We start from the raw sequence: 21,057 nt of genomic DNA, 5'->3' as shown, positions 1-21,057 counted from the left end.
AAATCCTGGGTACATGATGGCTTTTGGTGCTGGTGTGATGGGATCCTGCCTGTTCTCCCACCTTCACAGGAGTGCCCATCTTGCTGGGCTCCTGAGATCCCAAAAGCATATTCAGGCTCTTCACGTGGCATCATGTTTTTATATTTATTTTTTCCCTCCACAATGGAAAGCCTGTGTAATATTTTGACTTTATTAAGATGCTGTTTATGAACCATTTTGACTTAGATGCTCAAGGCTGTTCTCTTGGTTTTTTGTGACCAAAATCCCAGCAGATACAATACTTCTGGAAAATATCAGAGAGTCAATGTCCTTTTTTCCCCCTCTTCCCTCATGTCAAAGGTTGACTTAAAATATTAATGCCGCAAAGATTCATTTAAGATATTAAAACTGTTCAGGCAAGAATACATGTACATATTGTAATTACTTCCTTTTTCTTACAATTAAAGTAATTGGATTATATTTAATGAGCTATTTACATTTAATAATTAAGAAAAGACTTATCTTTCCAGTATTCCCCAAGTGCAGCAGAAGGGTGGGGGCACTCAGAGCTGTGATATAATTATCTAGGCGTGAGTTGAAACTGAAAGAGCAGTTGAGCTCTATAGAAAACACTTGGAACTGGTTTGTTCCTACTCTTTCATTAATCAAAATAGTTTAGTGTGTGGCAAAGAAGGGAAGGCTGAGCTTAGCTGCAAATGAGACAGAGTTTATCTGCTGAAAAGGAAGGTTAAAATATGCTCGAACTTAACGAATAAGTCATTTAGGGGGAAGAAAGCACACCCTCTCTTTCCATATTAATTACCGCGCGCTGCCCAGGAATGAGAATGCGGTGCTGTATTGTGAGCCGGCTTTGTTAGTGCGGCAGACACAAGCCGTGGCTGTGCCGGGGGAGGCTGCGGGAGGGGAGCCGGAGCTGCGCTCATTAGCGCGGTCCAGGCCGGCGTGCAGGCGCAGCAGCAGCCCCCGGTGCCGGGGCTCTGCGCAGCCTTCCCGCAGCCAGGGGCTGCTGCTGCCCCTGCAGGGCACCTCTGGCCGGGGGCACTGCCTGCCTTCCCTCCCAGAGCCTTCGGAGCGAGCTCAGCGCTGGTGCTGGCTGGGGCTCGGAGCGTTCTGCCCCTCTGTTGCGCCCTGCTCTGGGGGGCTCAGCACAGGCAGCACATGCACCCCTTGGGGCGAGCCCAGGGGTGCTGCCAGGGCTGGAGCCCTCTGCCCTGGGAGTGTCCAGCCTGGAGAAGCCCCAGGGAGACCTTAAAGCCCCTTCCAGTGCCTAAAGGGGCTCCAGGAGAGCTGCAGGGGGACATGGGGCAAGGGGGAATAGCTTCCCACTGCCAGAGGGCAGGGTTAGGTGGGAAATGGGGATAGAATCCTTCCCTGTGAGGGCGGGCAGGCCCTGGCAAAGGTGCCCAGAGCAGCTGTGGCTGCCCCTGCATCCCTGGCAGTGCCCAGGCCAGGCTGGACAGGGCTGGGAGCAGCCTGGGACAGTGGGAGGCGCCCCTGCCATGGCAGGGAGTGGAACAAGATGAGCTTAAAGGCCTTTTCCAACCGGTACCATTCTAGGATTATGGAATTCTAGGGCTGAAACCTGCCCAGACCTCTCCCTACATACTCCTGAAATGTTTTAGAGCCTATTGTGTGCTTTCAATACCCAAGTACACCAAAGCTACCTGTTGATTGACGCTCGTGATGCCGCTCTGTGTTGTCACTGACCTTGTATCCTTGCCCAAATTATTCACAGGTTTAGTAGAGAGCATTCTGCTCCCTTTGCTGCTCCTGTTTCCTAGGAAGCAGCAAAGCCAGAGCTCTTGTGGCGCTGAAGGAGTCCTGCCTCTCTCTCCTGATGTACACCCTCACAGCAAAGACCTTGAAACCTTTCTGTTCTGGAGCTTTAATTCCTGTTTAATCAATAGTTCTATATTCTGAGAATCAAATCCCTGTGACAGCTCTCTTTAATTGAGCTAAACTGCCTTTCTCTTGTCACGTCTCTTCTAGAGTTTTATTTAAATGCATTTGTTCTGCCAGTATCCTAGTCAGGTATTGATAGGAACACCAGGTGACCCTCTTTGTTTAACTTGTTTTTCAGCTAAATGAATGGAAACATTAATTAGTGCAATGGTTTGTTTCTTAGGAATTAAAAAAATAAAAGTCTAGGTCAAACTGCTGGCTCTATTAGCGCTCCAGCAGAAGCCAGGAGGATCTGTATGTTCCCCATTAGTGACACCCCCATCCTTCCACCCCCAGACAGATTTCTGACAACAGCTCTGAGCGAGTCCCTCTCCAGGAGAGCAGCCTGGTATTTATTCCAGCAAGATCATCTTCAGCAAAGCTGATAACAAAAAGTTTAAAAGGAAGAGCCAAATTTTCAGTCACACCTGTGCAATCCCCTTGAGGGCAGTAAATGATGATGATAATGCATGAGCCAGACAAAAAAACCCGCAGAAAATGGCTTTCTGAGCCTCTTTTGCATTTTTCAGAGCCAGCAGACTGGAGGGGGGGGGAAAGGCAGGGGAGGGAAAAAAAGGGTTTATTTTTACTCTGGGATTGGAGCGGGCTGGATGTTGGTTGTGTCAAGGACTGCGCGCTGTACAATGCTGGCGGTGCTGCGGGATCAGGGCTGGCGCTCCCGCGGTGGGAACGTGGCTGTGCAGAAGGGCAGCGCTGCCTGCCCCTGCCCCACGGCATTGCCCAACGTCTCTTTCATAACACAGCACCGGCGGGGCGGCTCGGGCCGCAGAGTTCCTCACTTGGTGACTGGAGTGCGTTATTAGTACACAGAGGGCTCCTGGATGTGGGGTTTTGTGATCAGCTAAATGTGTTCTCCCAAAGGTCCTGCGTTTTCAGTAGATCCTGCTTCAGGAGAGCTTTTGTGTGATGGCGGGTGAAAACACAGCGTGTGCCTCCCATCCCACCGGCTGCTGAGAGATGGTGGGCAATGTTTTCTGCTGCGCCCGGGGGGTTTTAGCCGTCCTTCTCCCCCGTGGTTTTTTGGGAGAATAGAGCACTGTGAAAGGAAGCAGCCCTGCAGCTGCCCTTCACTGCTGACTCCTGCTCAGCTGCTGGCAGGCTGGGCTGGTAATGACAGATGAGCCTGTGATGCATTTTTGGGAATGAATACTTGTTACAGCTGGCGGGATGGAGTAGTTTGTGGCATCACATGGCAGTTTGCTCTATAATTTCGCTCCCTATTGCTCGGATGCAGCACTGATTGCTGGGTCTCTCTCGGAGCGTGGAACTGGAGCATTTCTGATTGCCGCATCCCACTTCTCTGTGGCTGCATTGTGAGCTTGGATATAGCCCTGAGCACTCAGCAGAGCCTTCTGCTGATTTTTTTCCCCCTCAGTTCTCCCTGTGTGTGTGTGTGTGTGGCTGCTGCTTCCCTTTCTGCAAGTCTTTTGGGGTTACATAAAAGCCAGTCTCTTTCTGGCCATTACAGCTACATGGGGGAGTAGTTACTGCTGAGAGAAGCTTGAAATTTGAAGCAGAGTTGTCACAGACATTAGAAAGAACAGTCGGTCTGCGTTGGCAAGCTACTGAGTTAAGTCTTATTTCATACTGATGGGAATTTCAGATCTGATTATCTCCTTTCCCCCTCATTCCCAGACCTGCTGGTGTGCCCAGTCCCCCGATGGGCGCTCCTGGAGGCAGCTCTCCAAAGCGCTCAGCTCAGGGCTGAGGATTCTGCAAGCCCTGCCGAGGGCAGGGTGCTTGGTCACCCTGACGTACTCGGAAATCAAGCCTAAATTCCCTTCCCTTCCCCAAAAAAAGCGCTCTGCCCTCCTTAGGTGCTTTGTGCTACACCAGACACTATGACAGATGATCTCACTGCTGGGGTCCAGATTTATTTGCAGATGGTCCCTGATCTAAGAGGTTGTGTGTCACATTGAGCGGGGAATTACCCAGGTGACTCCCAGTAACGCTATGCTAACTGGTCAAATACCAGTGAGGAGAGCCTTGCCAGATCTCTCCCTCCACCTCACCTGTTATTTACAGCTCTTTGTGTGCGATGCATCCGCAGGGCTCGCCTTGGAGTCCTGCCTGCCTTCTCCTCTGCACCACCACAGTGACTGTGCTATCTGCCTGCTCTACAAAAAACCCAAAAAACAGCTCTGGTTCTCCTCTTGCCGTGCAGTGCTCTTTTCTGCTCTGCTCTGAAACACTCTTTAAGGAGCGTTTGCTCCGAGTTGCTGTTTTCAGTTGACAGAACTCGCCTTGGAAAGCAAATACTCAATGCTAAAACATCCCTGTATTGCTTCTCAATAGTTGTAATCAAAGTCTGTTTCCTTTATTGTTCCTAGCAATTGTTCAATTTTACTGTGCCAGCCCTATTTATTAAAAATAGTCAATAAGACACAGCTTTGTGCGAGGGGTTTATGGACTGGCAGTTCTTGTTTGAAACAAACCAATTGTACTTGATTCTAATCCAGAGCTGGGATTCCTGAGTGATCTGCTGCAGCAGAGCTCACGGGGAGAGCGGTCGATGCCTTGCTGATAAGAAATCTTGGAGCAGCACGCTTATCTTGGATTTACCTCAGCTTTGCTTAAAGTGCTGGATTCTGAAAGGCAAGAATTGCAAGTCACACATTTTCCCCCCTTTTCGAGCCTGTGTTGGGCCACGCTTGTTCCCCAGTGCCCAAGAGTATTTACAGAACTAATTGCCAAAGTCAGAATCCTCTTAAAAGCTGGTGAGCAGGACGTTCAAGGTGAGAGCTTATTGTGGCAGGAGCAGGGTGTCAGATCAGCAGCACGGGAAGAAGCTCCACTCATGGATCCTGCTTTCTTGGAAAAGAACAAGGCATCCAAGACCACGATGTGTGCAGTGAGAAAGGACAGGAGTTGTTGGGAAGGATGATGGGGAGCAAAACCCCCATGAATCCTGGAAACAAGGTGCCTGTTGAGGCTGGAGGATCAGTAGGAATGGGAGCAGTGAATTCAGCTTTTTTGTGCTCAGCAGACCTTTCTCTGGGCTGGAGCAGGCCAGGGCTCGGCAGAGCCGGTGTAAGCACTTTGGGATAGGGAATGATGAGGCAGCCTGGCAGTGCCCAGCTGTAGGTGGGGCGCAAGGGGAAAGGAGCTGCGGGGCAAAGCTGGGCCTTTCAGGTGGTTTGGCCTTTAGTCACTGCCCTCACAACATCGTCAAGGCTCCTGGAGCCCTCTGTGATTCAAGTCATGACTTGGGGGCTTCAGAGGAAGTGTTTGGGAGCAGGTAGGAAGGGTCTGGTTCTAGCGGGAGAGGAAAATCATTTGTTTCCTTGTTTTTAAGAAGGCGTGAAGCACGGTGGTTGGGAGGATGAGTCTTCTGAACTTGGATTGATGCAGCAGGGTTTGTGGATTTTCCTTAGGGCTCTTCCAGCCAGCAGAGATCACTGAACTTCTTTTCCTCTCGCTGTGTTTCAATTTGATGCCTTTCTTTGTTTTCCATATTCATTAGAAATCTGTTGCAGAGTTTTTTGTTTCTAGAGGCAGTTTCCTTTTACTTCTAACGTACTTGATCTCCTCTCCTGTTACACTGGGATCAGGGCAGCTCCCCTGTGCCCATGTTATTCTTGCAGCTTCTTTAAAAACGGTGTCTGCACCCCAAAACTCTACACTCCCCAAAGAAATCTAATCTCCAGCATTCATAAGCAAATAGAAACGTTTATCTTTGCCCCAAAGATAAGGATTTTCGGCCTTGCAATTCATTTAAGTTGCATGTGAATGGTAGGATTTAGTTATAATATATGGTCTGTGGTCATTGTGTGACAGTGACTAATGCCTGATGAGCAAGCTGGCCAGCCGGGGTGGCATTGTGCTGTGCTGTCATGGCCTGGGCACGGAAAGGGAAGCGGTTCTGGATGGCCCGTGCTTGGCACTGCGCTGGCAGTCGCCTCCTTCATCACTCTCTTAAGGAGTAACAGCGTGAGCCTCCCAGAAAGCTTCTCTCGCTCTGTCCCTCCTTTATTTACTGTGTCTCCTCCCTGCCCCCGGCTCATGCCTTGTGCTGCCTCCAGTGTTTGCTTCCTCTTCCCCAATCCCCCTGTGCTCTCACGCCTTGCCCCTTCTCCACACCTGCTTTTCTGCCCCACCTGACTCCTGCTTTTGAAATACACCACTTATTTTCCAATCCACACTATTAATCTTTGTCCCACCTACTCACCAGGCATGAAGGTTTTACAGGAGCACATTAGCTGTTATCTCTATCCTACCCTCCAAACACTCCAGGAAAAAGCAAGGTCTTACAGTCTTCTTGTAGGGACATCACCTGCTCTTTTTGCAGGTCCCAGATTTCCTTCCTAAAATCTTGAAGCTCCTCATCCTTCTGCTCAGAAGAGAGGAATTTTTGCTTTAAAATGCCTCGTATCCAAAAGCTGCTGGGAGAGCAGGGTGGTTGTCCACAGCCTGTCCTGCCCTTCCTGCCTTGATTGTCCCCAGTGCTCCCCAGGGTTAATTTAATCCCTGGCTTTGCTGGATCCTGGCTGGGCTTAGGGGCACCAGAGCTGTCCCCATGGCCTTGGGAAGCACTGCTGTGATCCTGAGGGCAAAGCTCTCCTTCTGCAGTGGAGTGTGGCTGGGAGGGTGGGGTGGGCTGTAAAGGGAGCCTTTTTTTTAGCCTTTATCTCTGCTGTCTTGTGCCACTGCAAATCTGTGCTGTTCGTGTGCTCTACCTTAGTTTTTCTTTTAAGAAAAGCAGTTCTCACCACTACTCCTTGCTTTTACTTTCAAAACATGCTTTGAAGCCAAACACTTTTGGGGTGTCTGTATACCGGCAGCATATTTAGAGCCTTTTTTTGTTGTTATTTGAGGCACTGCTCCCATTTTCTGCCCTGTCTTCCCCATCTTTGCAGAGATCAGTGTTACCTGCATTTATCCAACCATGCTACCCATTATCTTGGGGGCTTTTTTTGTCTCCTTTTGTAGAGAATGCTCACATCTCATCCCCCACTCGCAGGCTTATTTTTCCTGTTGCTGTTTTCCTTCTGTCTGTCCTCCACCTTGGAAGGTTTCCAGGCAGGCTGTCCAGCCCAGCTCTGCAGATCCCACCGTGTGCGCTCCCTGGCCAAGCCCTGGGGAAGCACAGGGGAGAAGCTGGATGCAGGCAGCCTGCAAATGCTGCCTTGTTTATGAGAGCTGCTTGTTGGTGCAGACTGCAGTCTGGGGGGAGCTGGGAAAGTTTGTCTGGCATGAAGCACTAAAGCTGACAAAAGATTGTAGGGCTTGGGCTGGAATCGATAAAACGCGGGGTGTTGGGAAGGGAAGGTCAGAGCCCTTCCTTAGTTCACCCTGTTCTTTAAATATCCCAGCAGTTACTGATGGCTGCAGTGGACACGGGGAAAAACAGCACAGGCTCGATCCTCAGAGGGGCTTGCTTCTGTTTATTTGGATGCAGATCTGGCTCCCCTGCTCCGTAAGGCGTTCGGTTTTGGGGACCCTTTCTCTGCAGCCTGGTCTCGTGGCAGGAGGTTGGAACAGGATGAGCCTTAGGGTCCCTTCCAACCCAAACCATCCTGGCATTCTGAGATGCTGTGAAATCCCTCGTGTAGAGGCGTTGCAAAATGGTAGCAACCTACATCTGCTTGTCTGGGAGATATCCCAGCGCCCGGTGCTGCGGCTCTTGAACTCCTCTGCCTTAATGGGTCAAATTTAGCAATTCAAAATCTGGCTTCTGAGGTAATTAGGAGGGATAATGCCCACTTCTTCCTCTTAACACCCTGATAGAAAAGCATCCAGGAAGGACTCCTGGACCTCAAAGATAAGCTGCCAGCTGCCACAGAGACTATCAAAGGGTGGCTCAAAGTCAAGAGCAAACAGCTGATTTTTTATGGTTCTTGGGTTTTTGCTGGTGGTGACAGGAAGCCATGTTCCCCAAGCTGTTAGCTTCCTGTTTTATTTTTACACCCAGCCCGAGCAGATCCGCATGCCTATCACATGGGAGCTGCCTGCTTCTCTTGGGTTGTTCCTCAGCTGACCTAGAAAAGTGATTCTTTCCCCTTCTAAATTAATCACGAACTTGGGATGTATTTGCTTTCACTTAGTCCTAAAGATTTCAGGCATGTATGATGCTCCTTCTAGTGAGCTGGTCACACAGGTTTCCTTCTCCCTCCTGCAGCTGGATGATCTGGGAGGGAGCTGTTTGAGGCTTAAATGTTTGGGCCTCTTAGCAAAGGAGATTTTTGTCAGTTCAAGACACTGACCTGCGCATGAAAGCATCCAAAACATAACTTCCAGACACTTAGGTTTTTCTCCAGGTTTTTTATTTTACTAGTTTTTTAAAGAACTGGAAGTTTGTCCTGCCTGTTGTACAATCAATCCTGACTTGCCTCTGAGCACACTCCAGCCCTGCATCCTGATTAGAGCTCCCTCAACCTTAAACTGCTCTAGCAGGAAAACAATGGTCCAGTGTAAACCTCATCCCCGGGGGATTTCCCAAGGGAAGAGGGGTGCAGCCTGCAGGATAAGGAACAGTCACCAGAAAGTTTCCTGGTCAGCTGCAAGCGCTTCCTGTTGTTCCAGGAGAGAGCCCCGTGTGCTGCTCCGGGAGGGAGGCACCACGTGTGCTTTGGCGTGCTGGGAGAAGCCTGTTTTGTTCTTCCTTTTTTTGTGTAATAACATCTCCTGTCTCCATCTCCACGGTTTAAGCAAGTATTGATTGCAAGTGGGGAATGTTTCTGCAGAGGAGCTGGAGGAGGCGTGCCGGTGCTGCGTGAGCGCGGGAGGCTGGAGCCCTGGCCGGCTGCGAAGGGAGCAGCGGCTGCGGCAGCGCTGGCGCGTGGGCCAAGGTGTGCAGTGCTCCATCTCTGCACCTGGGCTGCTGGGGCTCTGCTGCCGCTGCGAGTCAGAGAACAGGAGGATCTTTATGTCTGATGAGCCAGTTTTCTCAGGGTGGGGAGCTGGGGGAAGAAGGCTTATAAGTAAAGCCGTTTGAGAGCAGGAAAAACGAACACCATGGCTCTGGTGTGCCTGGAATTTGCGGTTGAGTAATCCTTTCCTGTTTCTTTTTTGGGTTGTTTTTCATCTTTCAGAACAGTGCCTGAAGCAGGTCCACCATGCCGTTAGTAACGAGGAACATTGAGCCAAGGCACCTGTGCCGTCAGACGTTGCCTAGCGTTCCGAGCGAGCTGGAATGCGTGACCAACATCACCCTGGCAAATGTCATTCGACAGCTGGGCAGCCTGAGTGAGTACCATGGCGAGCCTGCGCGTTGCCCTCAGGAGTCGCTACTGCTCTTTATTTAGCTCCCTTTCTACTCTCGTGTTCCTATTTCTCCCCCATCTGCCTTCCCTGGGTAATGCTAAAATGTTTTCCTAAAGAAATCTGATGCTAATTTCATATCCCTGGTCCCACTGCCTTCCTATCTAAGAGAAAATGGGGAGGGGGGTGTGTGTATGTGTGTGTGCATGTGAGAGGCTGCAGTGAAACTGCAGATGGAAGGATGGAGCACAACTCAGGCTTGTAAAATGGGAGGCTCTCGGAGCAGGCAGGATCTTGTGTCAGAGAACGTGCCTGTAATTGCATGCGCTACTAAATGGAGCTTGACTCTGTTGAATCTACACCATGTCAGTAGTCTTATTTTTAATGAAAGATAATTAAAGCCCCCACGCAGAAGCTCCAGTTTGCCCCTGCTGCTGTTTGTTGCGTTGTGAGACCCAAAGACCTGTGTGAGCCAAGTGGTGCCTCCAGAGCGTCGGTGCTTTGGGGCTGCTCACTCAAATGGCAGCGTGAGCTGGAGCAATGCCTGGCTCAGCTCTCCAGTGGGCTGACCCATAGCCTTGGAAAGGCTGGAGGGAAAGCACAGGCCTACATGCCATAGGAGAAACCAAGAGTTAATTGTGGTCTCTCTGGGATGACTCCATTCTCTGTTGAAATGCTCTGGGTTCTGATTAACCACCTTTGTCCTTGAAGCGAGACTTTGATAATCAAATTAATCTATTGTTTAGCTTCTCTGGGGTGTTAGCAAGCCCTTCTGCTTGCTCTGCAAAGCAAGCCCTTGTCTTCCGCCATGTGGCAGGCAAAGTTTGGGTGCAGCCTCTTTCCAGCAGTGCAAACCATGGCTGTCACTGAAATCTGGGCCCGTGTTTGCTGCCAGTCGGTGTCACATTCTGTTGGGTTGGAGAAATGTCACTGCACAGGCGAGACCAGGCTCTCTGCTCGCGTTCAACTGGCCCTCGTTGCTCATTTGTTGGGTCTGGTAGCCAAGATGGCTGTGGAGTGTGAGTGAAATCCATCTCGTGCATGTGAAATGGTGAGGAAGGAGGCAGTGAAGCTGTGCAAAGCCCAGCTGCAGGGAAGGCTCATCCCTGTGCAGAGACACTGTGGGTTAGTATGACAGCCCTGGCCAGATCCCACAGATTTAGACCTTCTTTGCACAGATATTCAAAGCTGCTCTGCTTCTGAGGCGCTGGGAGCCAAATCACAGCCTGGTTGGTTTCTTCTCTGGGAGGGTACCCTGGGAGCTGGGAAGGGGGGATGTGGGGAGAAGGTGTGAGTGCTGGACCCGTCACAGGTACCTGGGGGGAAACTGAGGAGAGGAGAGGAGAGGAGAGGAGAGGAGAGGAGAGGAGAGGAGAGGAGAGGAGAGGAGAGGAGAGGAGAGGAGAGGAGAGGAGAGGAGAGGAGAGGAGAGGAGAGGAGAGGAGAGGAGAGGAGAGGAGAGGAGAGGAGAGGAGCTGACCAAGGAGCTGACGCTTGGTGTGAGAGGGGAGCAGGGCAGGCTGGAGGGAAATGCTGAGCACCATCCACTCCCCCAGGGTCAGCAGTGTTTTAAATAAAACAATGTTTAGACTACGCTTGCACCCAAATGACCAAACTCCTGCCCCCCACCCTTTCCTCTCTCCAAAAAACAAATTCTCTCTCTCCTTGTACCTTGACTATTACAGGAACGTAGAGCAGGTTCAGTAGGCTGTGACAGCCCTGTCAAGTGAATAATCAGCCATGCCTGGTGCACCACAGTCTCTTTACGAAGATGCAAACATAAATCTTGTCAAACTTTCATATTCCAGTGAGTTTACCCTTCGTTACTATCGCAGCTGGGAGCACTTTGTATAAGTCGACTGCGCGGTTTTGTGTGATTTTACAGAATCCACAAGCTAAAGATGGAAGGACCTATTAAATCATGCCGTCTGTCTTCCTGCCAGTGCATGACAAAGATAATTCTGATTGTAAGCTGCACTTTTGCAGTCAAAGTAACTAAACTAAAAAATTAATCTCCGTCTCACCCCATCCAAAAGTGTTTGTGAAGCTCAGGCAACGTATGAGATGGTGGGTGATAACTCCAGGTGCACTTACACAGGCAAGTGAACACAGACCATCTCTTCTCTCTTCAGGGTCAAAACCAGTATATATATTATTTTATACTTGAAATGTACTTTGCAAGCCAAAGACTTAATTTTCCCCTAGTGCTTGTTGCAGTTCCTTGTGAAGTTCAGAAATGTTTTTCACTTCTTGTGAAAGTAGAAATGAAATTGCAACTTTTCTTTTTTTGAACTTTTGCTGGAAGGTTTTGCATTTTCCCATAGATAAATTTTTACTCTCTTTGGGTCAAATAGAAGAGCTGGTCTGTGCTGATGTTGAAAATGGAGATTGCTTCATGAAACATGGCTGCAGCGAGAGCTACCTGGCCCTTAGATCTCCAAACATAAAATCCTTCTCATGAGTTTGGGTTTGTTAATTGAGCATATGTGGAGCCTGCATTGTCTAGGAGGGTGGAAGGAAGAGGTCAGTGGAAGTTAACCTTCAGCATTTGCTTTCTACAAACACTTGGACCTGGCACTGCCACCAAAAGGGGTGGAGAAGGTTGAATTTTAACCTGGCTTGTTCCCCGTGCTTGGCAGTGTAAGGAGATCTCCGGGGAGCAGGAACAAGGAGTTGATATGTCAGCTTAGATAGCTGGGAGTGTTTGTGCAGCTGGGCTTTGGGGGATGCCCTCACCTTGCCTTGTGCAAGGGTGCTTTGTCTCTCTGACTCTGCAGACAACCGTGTTTTCCAAAATTGCTGTTGAAATTAGACTTCCAACTGGTTTTTCTTTCCTGAATGTCGGAGAGGATCTTTAGGAGTAACAGATTCCAGAGCAAACTGTTGACCATATGATGATGCACTTCAAAACCAGACTGCTTATTGGGAGCAGCCTTGTAGTCAGCAGCCGTGGCTGGAAATGTTTCCCATCAGTGGAGCACCACGGGCCCGTGTCTGCGCTCGGTGCCAAGCCTGCTCTGCTCTCCCCGTCCTCCTGCTGGGGGCTCCCCTCCTGGGCTGGGCCTGGGAGCAGAACACAAGAGCAGGATCCGTGGAAGCTCTTGGGTTTCCTCCAGGGCTGCCACCTCTGTCTGCCTGTGGCCACCTCTTGGTGCACTGTGGGTTTTAAACTCCTGAGGACGGGCCATGTTCCTGTGACTGCTGTAAGTGGTGCAGCTCCTGATCTGAGCCCCAGGCTCTGCTCTCATGGCCCAGACCATGGATGGTGCTTGTCATAGCAGCCCACTGGGCAGTCCAAGCTGTTCCAGAGAGAATGTCCCTGACTGGGAAGTTCCCCTTTGCTTTTGATTTAGAATCAATGTGAATGCATCAATTTTTCAGACACTGCCACCTGAAGGAACAGCAGGGTCAGTGCTGTCAGCTGCGGTTTCAGCTCCAACTTCAGGATCCAGGACTGGGTCTGCTCTCTACTTCCAGAGTACTTTGAGCTTGTAAATGTGTGCCAGCTCCCCTGGAGGCAGGCCTGCTGCAGACTGGGAGCCTTTGAGATTCTCCAGAGCAATAAAAATCTAACTGTATTTCCTTGTCTAATAAGCAGAACAGCAGAGAATCTTAAAGGACCTTCAGATGCATCCACATTCAGACCAGTGTAGTGTTGTCAGCCCTCTTTAGTTTGTTACTCTAATAGACTTTAAAGTGTGTCTCAATTGTTTCCTTATTGCTTGAAGATCCCTTGGAAATGTCAGGTTTTGGTGGAACAAAGCACTTTCTTTCTGGATGTTAAACTCAGCCCTGACAAACTTGAAAAGAAGAGTGGTTGGTTCTTTCTTTCTTTCTTTCTTTCTTTCTTTCTTTCTTTCTTTCTTTCTTTCTTTCTTTCTTTCTTTCTTTCTTTCTTCATGAAAGCAAGCTGGGAGACTGAGTATGGTCTGATGTGGTTCATAAGGGTAATGTAGACACTTTAATATTGCAGGTAAATCTGCAGAAGACATATTTGGAGAGTTGTTTACTCAAGCCAACACCTTTGCCTCTCGGGTGAGCATTCTGGTCGAGAGAGTTGACCGCTTGCAAGTCAAAGTCACTCAGCTGGATCCCAAAGAGGAGGAAGGTAATGGAGTGGAGCACAGGCTGAGCGTGGTGAAGGTTCTGGTTGAGTCAGCATGGTTGGTTCAGCACCATAAACCCAGCATGACCCTGCCATGGGTGTTGGAATGTGTTCTCTGGGGCTGAGAGGGACTGTGTCCCTGCCGCCCAGCAGAGCGCTTGGACAGCTGGCTGGGCTTTGCTCTTGAGTGACTCTGCACGTGGGAGCTCTCCAGCAGTTGGGTGGCAGGGGATGAGCTGCTTGAGCTTGGCCACAGGGGTTCCAAAGCCCGTGGGCCCCTCGAGGGAGAGCTGTGTTGATGGAGCAGCAGGTCTTGGCAGCACGCTGGAGATGTGATGGGTTTCCCAGGGGATCTGTGGGAAAAGGAACCTGACCTTAAGAACTGCAAAGCATGCCAAAAGCTCCAACTGAAATCAGATGTTCACTGCTTGGGCTGCAGGGTCGTTGGCCTGGGTCAAGCTGTTCCTCACTTGTTCTCTCCTCTTCCTTACAGTCTCCTTGCAAGGCATTAACAGCAGAAAGGCCTTCAAAAGCTCCACCACTCAGGACCAGAAGCTCTTTGACAGAGATTCTCTCCCTGTGCCTGTCCTCGAAACCTACAGGACCTGCAACACCCCTCCACCTCTCAACATCCTCTCACCTTACAGGTAGGGCTGCAATACCTCCTCGTTTCCTTACAGAGAAGAACCTCTTCCTCCCAGGCTGCCAGGGAGGTCCTTCCCCGTGCTGTGCTGGGCTGAAGGAGCTGTTTCCACTGGGCAATTGAGTTGCTAAACAAATCCACCAGGAGATCTCTGTCCTTTGGATTATGTGAAACTTTGCTTTTGAGGTCATGGAAATGCATGTAGCTAGAAAGTGATCTCTTTGTTTTTCTGCTGTCACTTCTGTGAGTGCCGTGGGGCCAGGCGTGGCTGGCTCTGCAGAACCAAGCTGGGTGTGCTGCAGATGAGGCATTTTCCTTGTGCTCCTCCATAGCCCAGTGGCTCCTTTCCAGAGAGCTGCAGTGAGAGATGCAGAGCATTTACCTGGAGGTGGCTCCCGCCCAGGTGGCTGCAGCAGGCGTGGTGATGCTTCCTATGGCCTCCAGTGCCTGGTCTGAGACATCTGGTGGGGCCCATCCTGGCTGTGTAACCAGTTCTCAGCAGTCCCACTCTGATTCCATCTTGTAGGTAGTAGAAGTAAAGGGGGTCAGAATGCAGAGACTTATCCCACATCCATAAATATCTTCTGAGCAGGTAAAAAGTAATTACAGATAGCTGGAGGCAGCTGTCTCCTGCCAGACGCGGCTGCACTGCAAAGTGGGAGGAGAGGGAGTCTGTGTGCGCTCACTCAGGAGCTTCAAGGACGCTGCTGCTCTGATTTAGGGTTCCTGAGCTGCAGCAGGAGGTTTTTCACACCAAAATACAGCACAAACAAAAGGGAGTTGAAGCCAGAGACCTGCTGCTCTCCTGGTGATTGCTCAGAGCAGCTGAGCTCTCGAGGTGCTGAGTAATGGAGGGTTTGTGTGAGGGCAGGAGGAGTGGGATGTGGGAGAGCTGGGGTCTGACATGGGGGGCTCTTCCTGTTCTGAAATGGGGGCAGAGGCAAGAGCAGCACCTGTGACCATCTCACTGCGCTTCTGAATTGTTGTCTGAGATAGTGCCTTGTGTTTCCTTCCAAGAAATGTGTGACCTGATCCTTGTCTGTGTGGTTTTCTCCTCCCCCTGTTCCAGGGATGATGGCAAAGAGGCGCTTAAATTCTACACAGATCCTTCATATTTCTTCGACCTTTGGAAGGAGAAAATGCTTCAGGACACCAAGGATATCATGAAGGAAAAGCGGAAACATAGGGTGAGGAAGGGAGGAGGAGGAAGTGGGAAGTGTTAATAAATTTTGGACTCCAAATTTACTATCCAAAACTCAGGTTTGCACTTTTGGACTCCTGTGGGATCAATTCAGTCAAGTTTTATCTGGTTTGCCCACATCCTTGTTAATTAAAAAAAGAGAACAAAGATACCTCTAATTGGTTTTTCCAAATGCCACTGTCTTTGAGCCTTAATGGTAAATTATATTATAGCATAAAAGAAGTATTCTTAACATACTTTATTTAGCTTTTGAGCAACTGGAGTATTAAGCATGAAAACAGATTGGGATTCTTCAATGAGAAATAACAAAGGAGAGATGTGGGGTGTGCTAGAATTCTGAGTGAGCCCATCTACAGCCCAGTTCTCTGTGGGCAAGTGTCCATATTGCATCCCAGAACACTGAACACCATGGGGGTGAAGGTGAAATTTGGGCATCTTGACACAGAGGCCAAAACCTAAATTGATTTGGGAAACTGAGCTTTTACTCTGCCCTCGAGCTGCTTATGCCAGGGGGTGATGAGGGCATCGTGTCTGGGCTGCCCTGGGCAACCTGATGTTGTCTGGAATTTTTTATGTTGTCTGTGCTCCAGCTTTTTTATATGGAAGATCTTTGGAGAGTGCAGCAATCAGGAAAGTAAACTAAAAATCCTCTTTGAGAATGTGTCGTGTTGTAACTGCTCCAGGTCTGTCCTGTTCCTCTCTGTTCCCAGTGAATTTAAAGCAAAATAAAGCTTGTGTTTGATCCCTCCTCTCTTAGAAAGAGAAAAAGGAGAATCCGAACCGAGGAAACGTGAATCCACGGAAAATCAAAACCCGGAAAGAGGAGTGGGAGAAGCTGAAAATGGGACAGGAGTTTGTGGAGTCAAAGGACAAGCATGGTCCTGCTGGGTAAGCAGCTCTGGGGCTGGGTGATTGGGATGCAGTTCACCCTGCGCTGCAGCTCCCGGATCAGATCGATACTGCCACTAATCAGATTCTCCCAAGTAAATCCGCCTGCTGATTTGAAATTTGCCAGATAAATCAGGGAGCTGGAACACGGTGGCAGGAGTGGCTCTGGCTGCTCTCGCTGCCTGTGGGCACAGAGGAGTTGGGAGCTTTGGCTGTGCCCCACGGCGATGCCCTTCCCTCACACCAGCCGAGGGTGGCATCTCGGTGCCATTGTGTGGTGGCTTTGTTACATCTCACAAATGGCTCTTCACACCCTAAAGTTGAAGCGGGGGCTGTCCCCATCCAAGTATTTCAAGCTACAGATCTCTCTTTAGCACTTCTGGCTTGGGAATTCATTTAACTTTTGACACCAGCAAGGCTGGAAGCAGACCGAATTCCCCACAATGCTCTTCTTCCTTGCAGCTTCCTTTCATATAAGAAAAAAATCTCTCTTTAAATCACACTCTCCAGCTAAAAATAAAACTTGCTTTTAGTTTAATAAGAGAACAGGTTTGGTTTCTAGCAGGGGAATCGAGCAGCACAACAGCACCATTTTCTTGCTCCTCTTTTCTCATGTGAGTGTGTTCTTGCATTTGGATTCACTTGGGGTCCAGAGCCCCCAAAAATAGGGTGGTTCCCCCTCCCCACAGTGAAATGAGTCCACTGAAAGCATGAGTCTGTTTTCAGTACTATTCCAGCTTTGAATACTTGTTTTACAGCGTTGTGATTTCCATTTTGATATTCTGTTCTCAAGCTTATTTTTTGGCATCTTTGAGTATCTCCTGTTTTTGCCACTGATGATACTCAGTGTAACTGCAAGTTCTTTAGGCTCAAGTTGGTCAAAACACTCTTAAGTGCGTTTACAAAATCAAGTGTTAGGAAAAATGCATTTATTCAGGTGTTTGCTTCTTTATTAAAATATATACTCCTTGTTTATTAAAATATACATTCTTTAGCCAAAGAACTACATAGAGTAAGCACATACAGGTGTATGTGACTCTCCATATAGGAGTCTTTGAGAAGTAAAGGGGTTTTTAATGATGTAAAATCATGGATTGATTTGGGTTGGAAAGGGCCTTAAAGTCCATCCAGTTCCATGGGGAGGGATGCCTTCTGCTAGACCAGGTTGCTCCAAGGGTGCAAGGATGGTCCCGTCCAGCCTGGCCTTGGACACTGCCGGGGATCCAGGAGCATCCAGCCTCTCTGGACAACTCTGTGGGTTAAACATGAGCTGTAGACATTGCCTTGAGCTCTTGGAGCAAACAGTTAGCGTTGCTTTTGGCAGGTACCCCTCCAACATGGTGTACCAGAACGGCAGCATCGGCTCCAGCGAGAGCATGGATGGGAGCTGCTACCCGCCACCGCCGCAGACTGACTCCATTGTGCCACCACCTCCCTCGTTCCCAGATGACAGCCTGCCTCCGCCCCCGCTGGAATTTAGGTAAGCCTACGGGATCCCTTCTGTCACCAGGGAGTAGTAGGTGGTGTAAAAGGATGACATGAGACAGGCTGAGATAGTTCAGCACAACTTCCTCATGGGTGGTGCATGGGAACCAGAATGCTCCTGCCTGGAAGGGAGGTGCCACTGCAGGCACAGGCAGCACAGCTCTCCCGAGTCCCAGCCACCACCACCATCCCAGGCACAAGGGGAGAGCTGGAGCAGATTTACTGCACAGCAGGGTCCCAGTGAATGGCTTGGCCCCATTGCTGTGGTTTTCCAGTGCAGGTGTTCCATAGCATGGACTTCTGTTCCTTATGTTCCGTTTGCACAACGCTCTCAGGAACATCATGGAATTCTTGGGGGTGGGCCCAGGGCTTGAACATGATGATCCATGTGAGTCCCTTCCTACTCAGGATATTCCATGACAGAGCTTTGCAAAGAACAGCTTCTTTAACCTCTTTTGCTCTGATCTGTGAGAAATGCACGACATGGGCACTGGAGGTGGAGATGTATTTAAGTTTCAAGGACTCAGCACAGCAGCTGCCTCCTTCCCAGAGACTTGGGTGCAAGTTCAGGTCATTTACTTGGGATTGAATGAAATGGTGACTCCCAGGCACCTCCAGAGATGAGAGTTACAGTCCAGCAGTGGCTCAGGACGCAAAGGGCGAAACGAGAGTGGACTTTTTCTGTTTTTTAAAGGCGTTAAAACAGAGTCAAGGAACAAGAGAAAGTCTGTCTGATAGACAGGGCTGCTTGGCTTCTGTCCATCTTATCCAAAGGCAGCAATGCTGCAGCAAAGGCTTTTCTGATGTGTCAGAGAGACCAGCACTGCACTCTGCAGCCTGTGCCTCTCGGGCAGAGCAGACATGAGCTCTCAGATGAAGCTCTCACTGCCTTATGCAGTTGCTTAGATCTCTGCCCAACGCCACAGATCTCCCCTCTTCTGGTTTTGTTTTGATGGTTGTTTTTAAGGGACCCTGGGAGGTAGATTTGATCTTCAGGAGTCTGTTTTGGATCAGCGCTGTTAAAAATGGTGATGTTTTTGTGGCAAATGTACCTTATTTTTCTGTCTTGCCATGGAAGGAGGTGTCCCTTGCACAGGATGTCACACCGTCACATGGGCAGTGGCGTCCTGTGGGATGAGCAGAGCCTCCACAATGGGAGATTCAGTCCCTCTTGCCTTGGTGTTTTCCATAAGAGCACTTTGGGTTCCCATGTCCTCCCCTTCACTCCCCACGGCGAGCTCTGAGACATGGCTGCTGAACCCAGGAAGGAGATCCCTTCCAGCAGGTGCTGAGAGCATATGCTTTCCTGGCACCCCCGCCCTCCTGTGCAGTTTATCCCAGCAGAGTTCCCTGATCCCTGCCTGGTGTGTCCCGGGCCTGGCTCAGGGAGGGTGATGGCAGGAGCTCTGGAGCCAGGGGCTGCTCTGAGCTCGGATGTGCCCACCTGGCCTCTGGCGAAGGTGAGGTGGCTCATGTTCTGGTCAGCCTGGGAGATGGGATGGAGGACAGCATTCCTGCCATCCCTAGAAGCTTTGCTTTTTCTGGAGGTGTAGGCCAAAAGAAACAAGGGAACTAAAACCAAGGAGTGAGGTCTCATGGAAACATCAGTTAAAGCTGGAACTTGGATTTTTTTGTCTGGACTGCAGCAAACACACATGATTTGCATTAACACAGAGACTGTACAGTCTGATGTGGCCTCGGGGCTGATTGCCTGTGTCTCTCGTTCTGTTGCCACAGCTATCCTGTAGACAACCAAAGAGGTTCTGGTTCCGGAGGGCCCAAGCGCTCCAGCCTGGTCAGCCCGAGCCACCCGCCGCCGGCCCCTCCGATCGGCTCTCCCTCGGCAGCCCGGCCGGGCTTCGCGCCCCCTCCGGCGCCCCCTCCGCCGCCGCCGCTGCTGGAGAGCGCCCCCCCTCCGCCGCCGCCCGTGGGCTTCCCGGCCCCGGGGGCCGCCCCCCCCGCCGCCCTCGCCGCCCTCCTTCCCCCCGCACCCCGAGTTTGCAGCCCCGCCGCCCCCGCCGCCCCCGCCGGCGGCCGACTACTGCGGCGCTGTGCCCGCTCCGCCGGGGCCGCAGCCGGGCGCTGGGGCCGCGCCGCCCCCGCCGCCGCCGCCGCCGCCCCCGGGCCCGCCCCCGCTGGCTCCCGGCGCCCTGGACGGGCCCCCGCCGCCCCCTCCGCCCTCCGACACCTCCGCCGCCAAGCCCAAGTCATCCCTGCCCGCGGTGAGCGATGCCAGGAGCGACCTGCTGTCGGCTATTCGGCAAGGTAAGGCTGCGTTTCCATGCCAGCGCCCTCCTCTGCCTCCGGAAAGCCCCTGGGAGCTGTCTCCTGGGAGCAGTGTGACTGCCTTGCTGCTCCAGGCTTGTCCCTTGTGGTCCCTCCTTGTGTGCCACCCTGACGAGCGCCTTGCTGGGTTTTATGCTTCCCCCGGCCCTTGTGGAGATGGCAGTGCCAGAATTGGTGTGATCTAGGTTTGTTGGGGAAGGTACAGCCCTGGGGTTACCCTGGGGAGGGGCACACAAGGGATTTGCTTCCCATTCCATGTCCCCAGCCAGCCTGTCCTGCCGTCACCATCAGCGTTACCCCAGCACACTCAGTCTGCCCCACAGAGCACTGTCACAAGGGACATTTCAGTGTGACCATGAGCTTGGCGTGATCCCCCCTGTTCCCTTGTGCCCACCTTGTGCCTTCCAGCTGTGCAAGGTGGAGGAGCAGCAGGAGCAGGAGAAGCGTGAGCAGAATCCACTCAAGGGATTTGCCTCCCATTCCACCTCCCCACCCAGCCCATGTCCCCATTACCCCAGCACACCCAGCCTGCCCTGCTCAGAGCACTGTGACAGGGGAGATTTCAGTGTGACCATGAGCTTGGCGTGTTTCAGTGTGACCATGAGCTTGGCATGATCCCCCCCGTTCCCTTGTCCCACCAGGCTTCCAGCTGCGCAAGGTGGAGGAGCAGCGGGAGCAGGAGAAGCGGGACGTGGTGGGCAACGACGTGGCCACCATCCTGTCGCGCCGCATCGCCGTGGAGTACAGCGACTCCGAGGACGACTCGTCCGAGTTCGACGAGGACGAGTGGTCGGATTAGCCGCGCTCCCGCCCCTCCTTCCCTGCGCCCCTGGGCTCGCTTCTTCCCGGATCAGGTGGCCAAACCTCGCACCACAGCCCGCCCATCCCGTAACCAAAGATGTGCCGAGGGTTTTCAGACAACCAGCAGCATGTCTCCCCTGTCCCTCCCCTGCAGCCCTGGCAGGATCCGCGCTCTGCTTTCCAAAAGTCTCCTCACGGACACCGAGGATGCGGCGCTGGGATTTAGCTGGAGGGGGTGTAACGGTTGCTTATTTAAAAGAGAGCTCAACCTACAGATTTTTGATGCCACCAGGCAGAGCACATATAAACCCTCCATCCTGAGGGATTTTTAAAGTAAAGATGGATGATCCTGTTGTGGCCATGTGGCCTTTTGGATGAAGGACATTTTCAGCTGGTTTTCTCAGTGCAACAGCAGACAGTTGATCTGATGGCTCTTCCTTGCCAGTGAATACTGGTAGTGCTGCAAGAAAATGGGCTTTAAATGTC

At 51.1% G+C, this 21,057-nt stretch overlaps 2 protein-coding genes across 2 annotated transcripts in view; one reads left to right on the top strand and one right to left on the bottom strand.

Moving 5' to 3' along the window:
* The window catches only part of PHACTR4 (phosphatase and actin regulator 4), a 188,385-nt gene extending 168,783 nt beyond the window's left edge, over window positions 1–19,602 (bottom strand). Inside the window, exon 1 of the mRNA XM_074555544.1 lies at window positions 19,586–19,602. The gene's annotated coding sequence lies outside the window, so the exon portion shown is untranslated. The remainder of the gene's footprint in view (window positions 1–19,585) is intronic.
* WASF2 (WASP family member 2) overlaps window positions 1–20,707 on the top strand; it is a 28,161-nt gene extending 7,454 nt beyond the window's left edge. Inside the window, 9 exon segments of the mRNA XM_074555550.1 lie at window positions 8,994–9,147; window positions 13,136–13,270; window positions 13,761–13,914; window positions 14,980–15,097; window positions 15,869–15,999; window positions 17,324–17,479; window positions 19,222–19,438; window positions 19,440–19,749; window positions 20,412–20,707. Of these exon segments, the coding sequence (XP_074411651.1) occupies window positions 9,018–9,147; window positions 13,136–13,270; window positions 13,761–13,914; window positions 14,980–15,097; window positions 15,869–15,999; window positions 17,324–17,479; window positions 19,222–19,438; window positions 19,440–19,749; window positions 20,412–20,569 (1,509 nt within the window). The 5' untranslated portion in view covers window positions 8,994–9,017 and the 3' untranslated portion in view covers window positions 20,570–20,707.
* The last annotated feature ends 350 nt before the right edge of the window (window positions 20,708–21,057 follow it).

This window comes from Zonotrichia albicollis, chromosome 20 (genome assembly GCF_047830755.1).
Source record: "Zonotrichia albicollis isolate bZonAlb1 chromosome 20, bZonAlb1.hap1, whole genome shotgun sequence".
NCBI classification, from domain to species: domain Eukaryota; kingdom Metazoa; phylum Chordata; class Aves; order Passeriformes; family Passerellidae; genus Zonotrichia; species Zonotrichia albicollis.
This window is presented reverse-complemented; position numbering and strand designations above follow the sequence as displayed.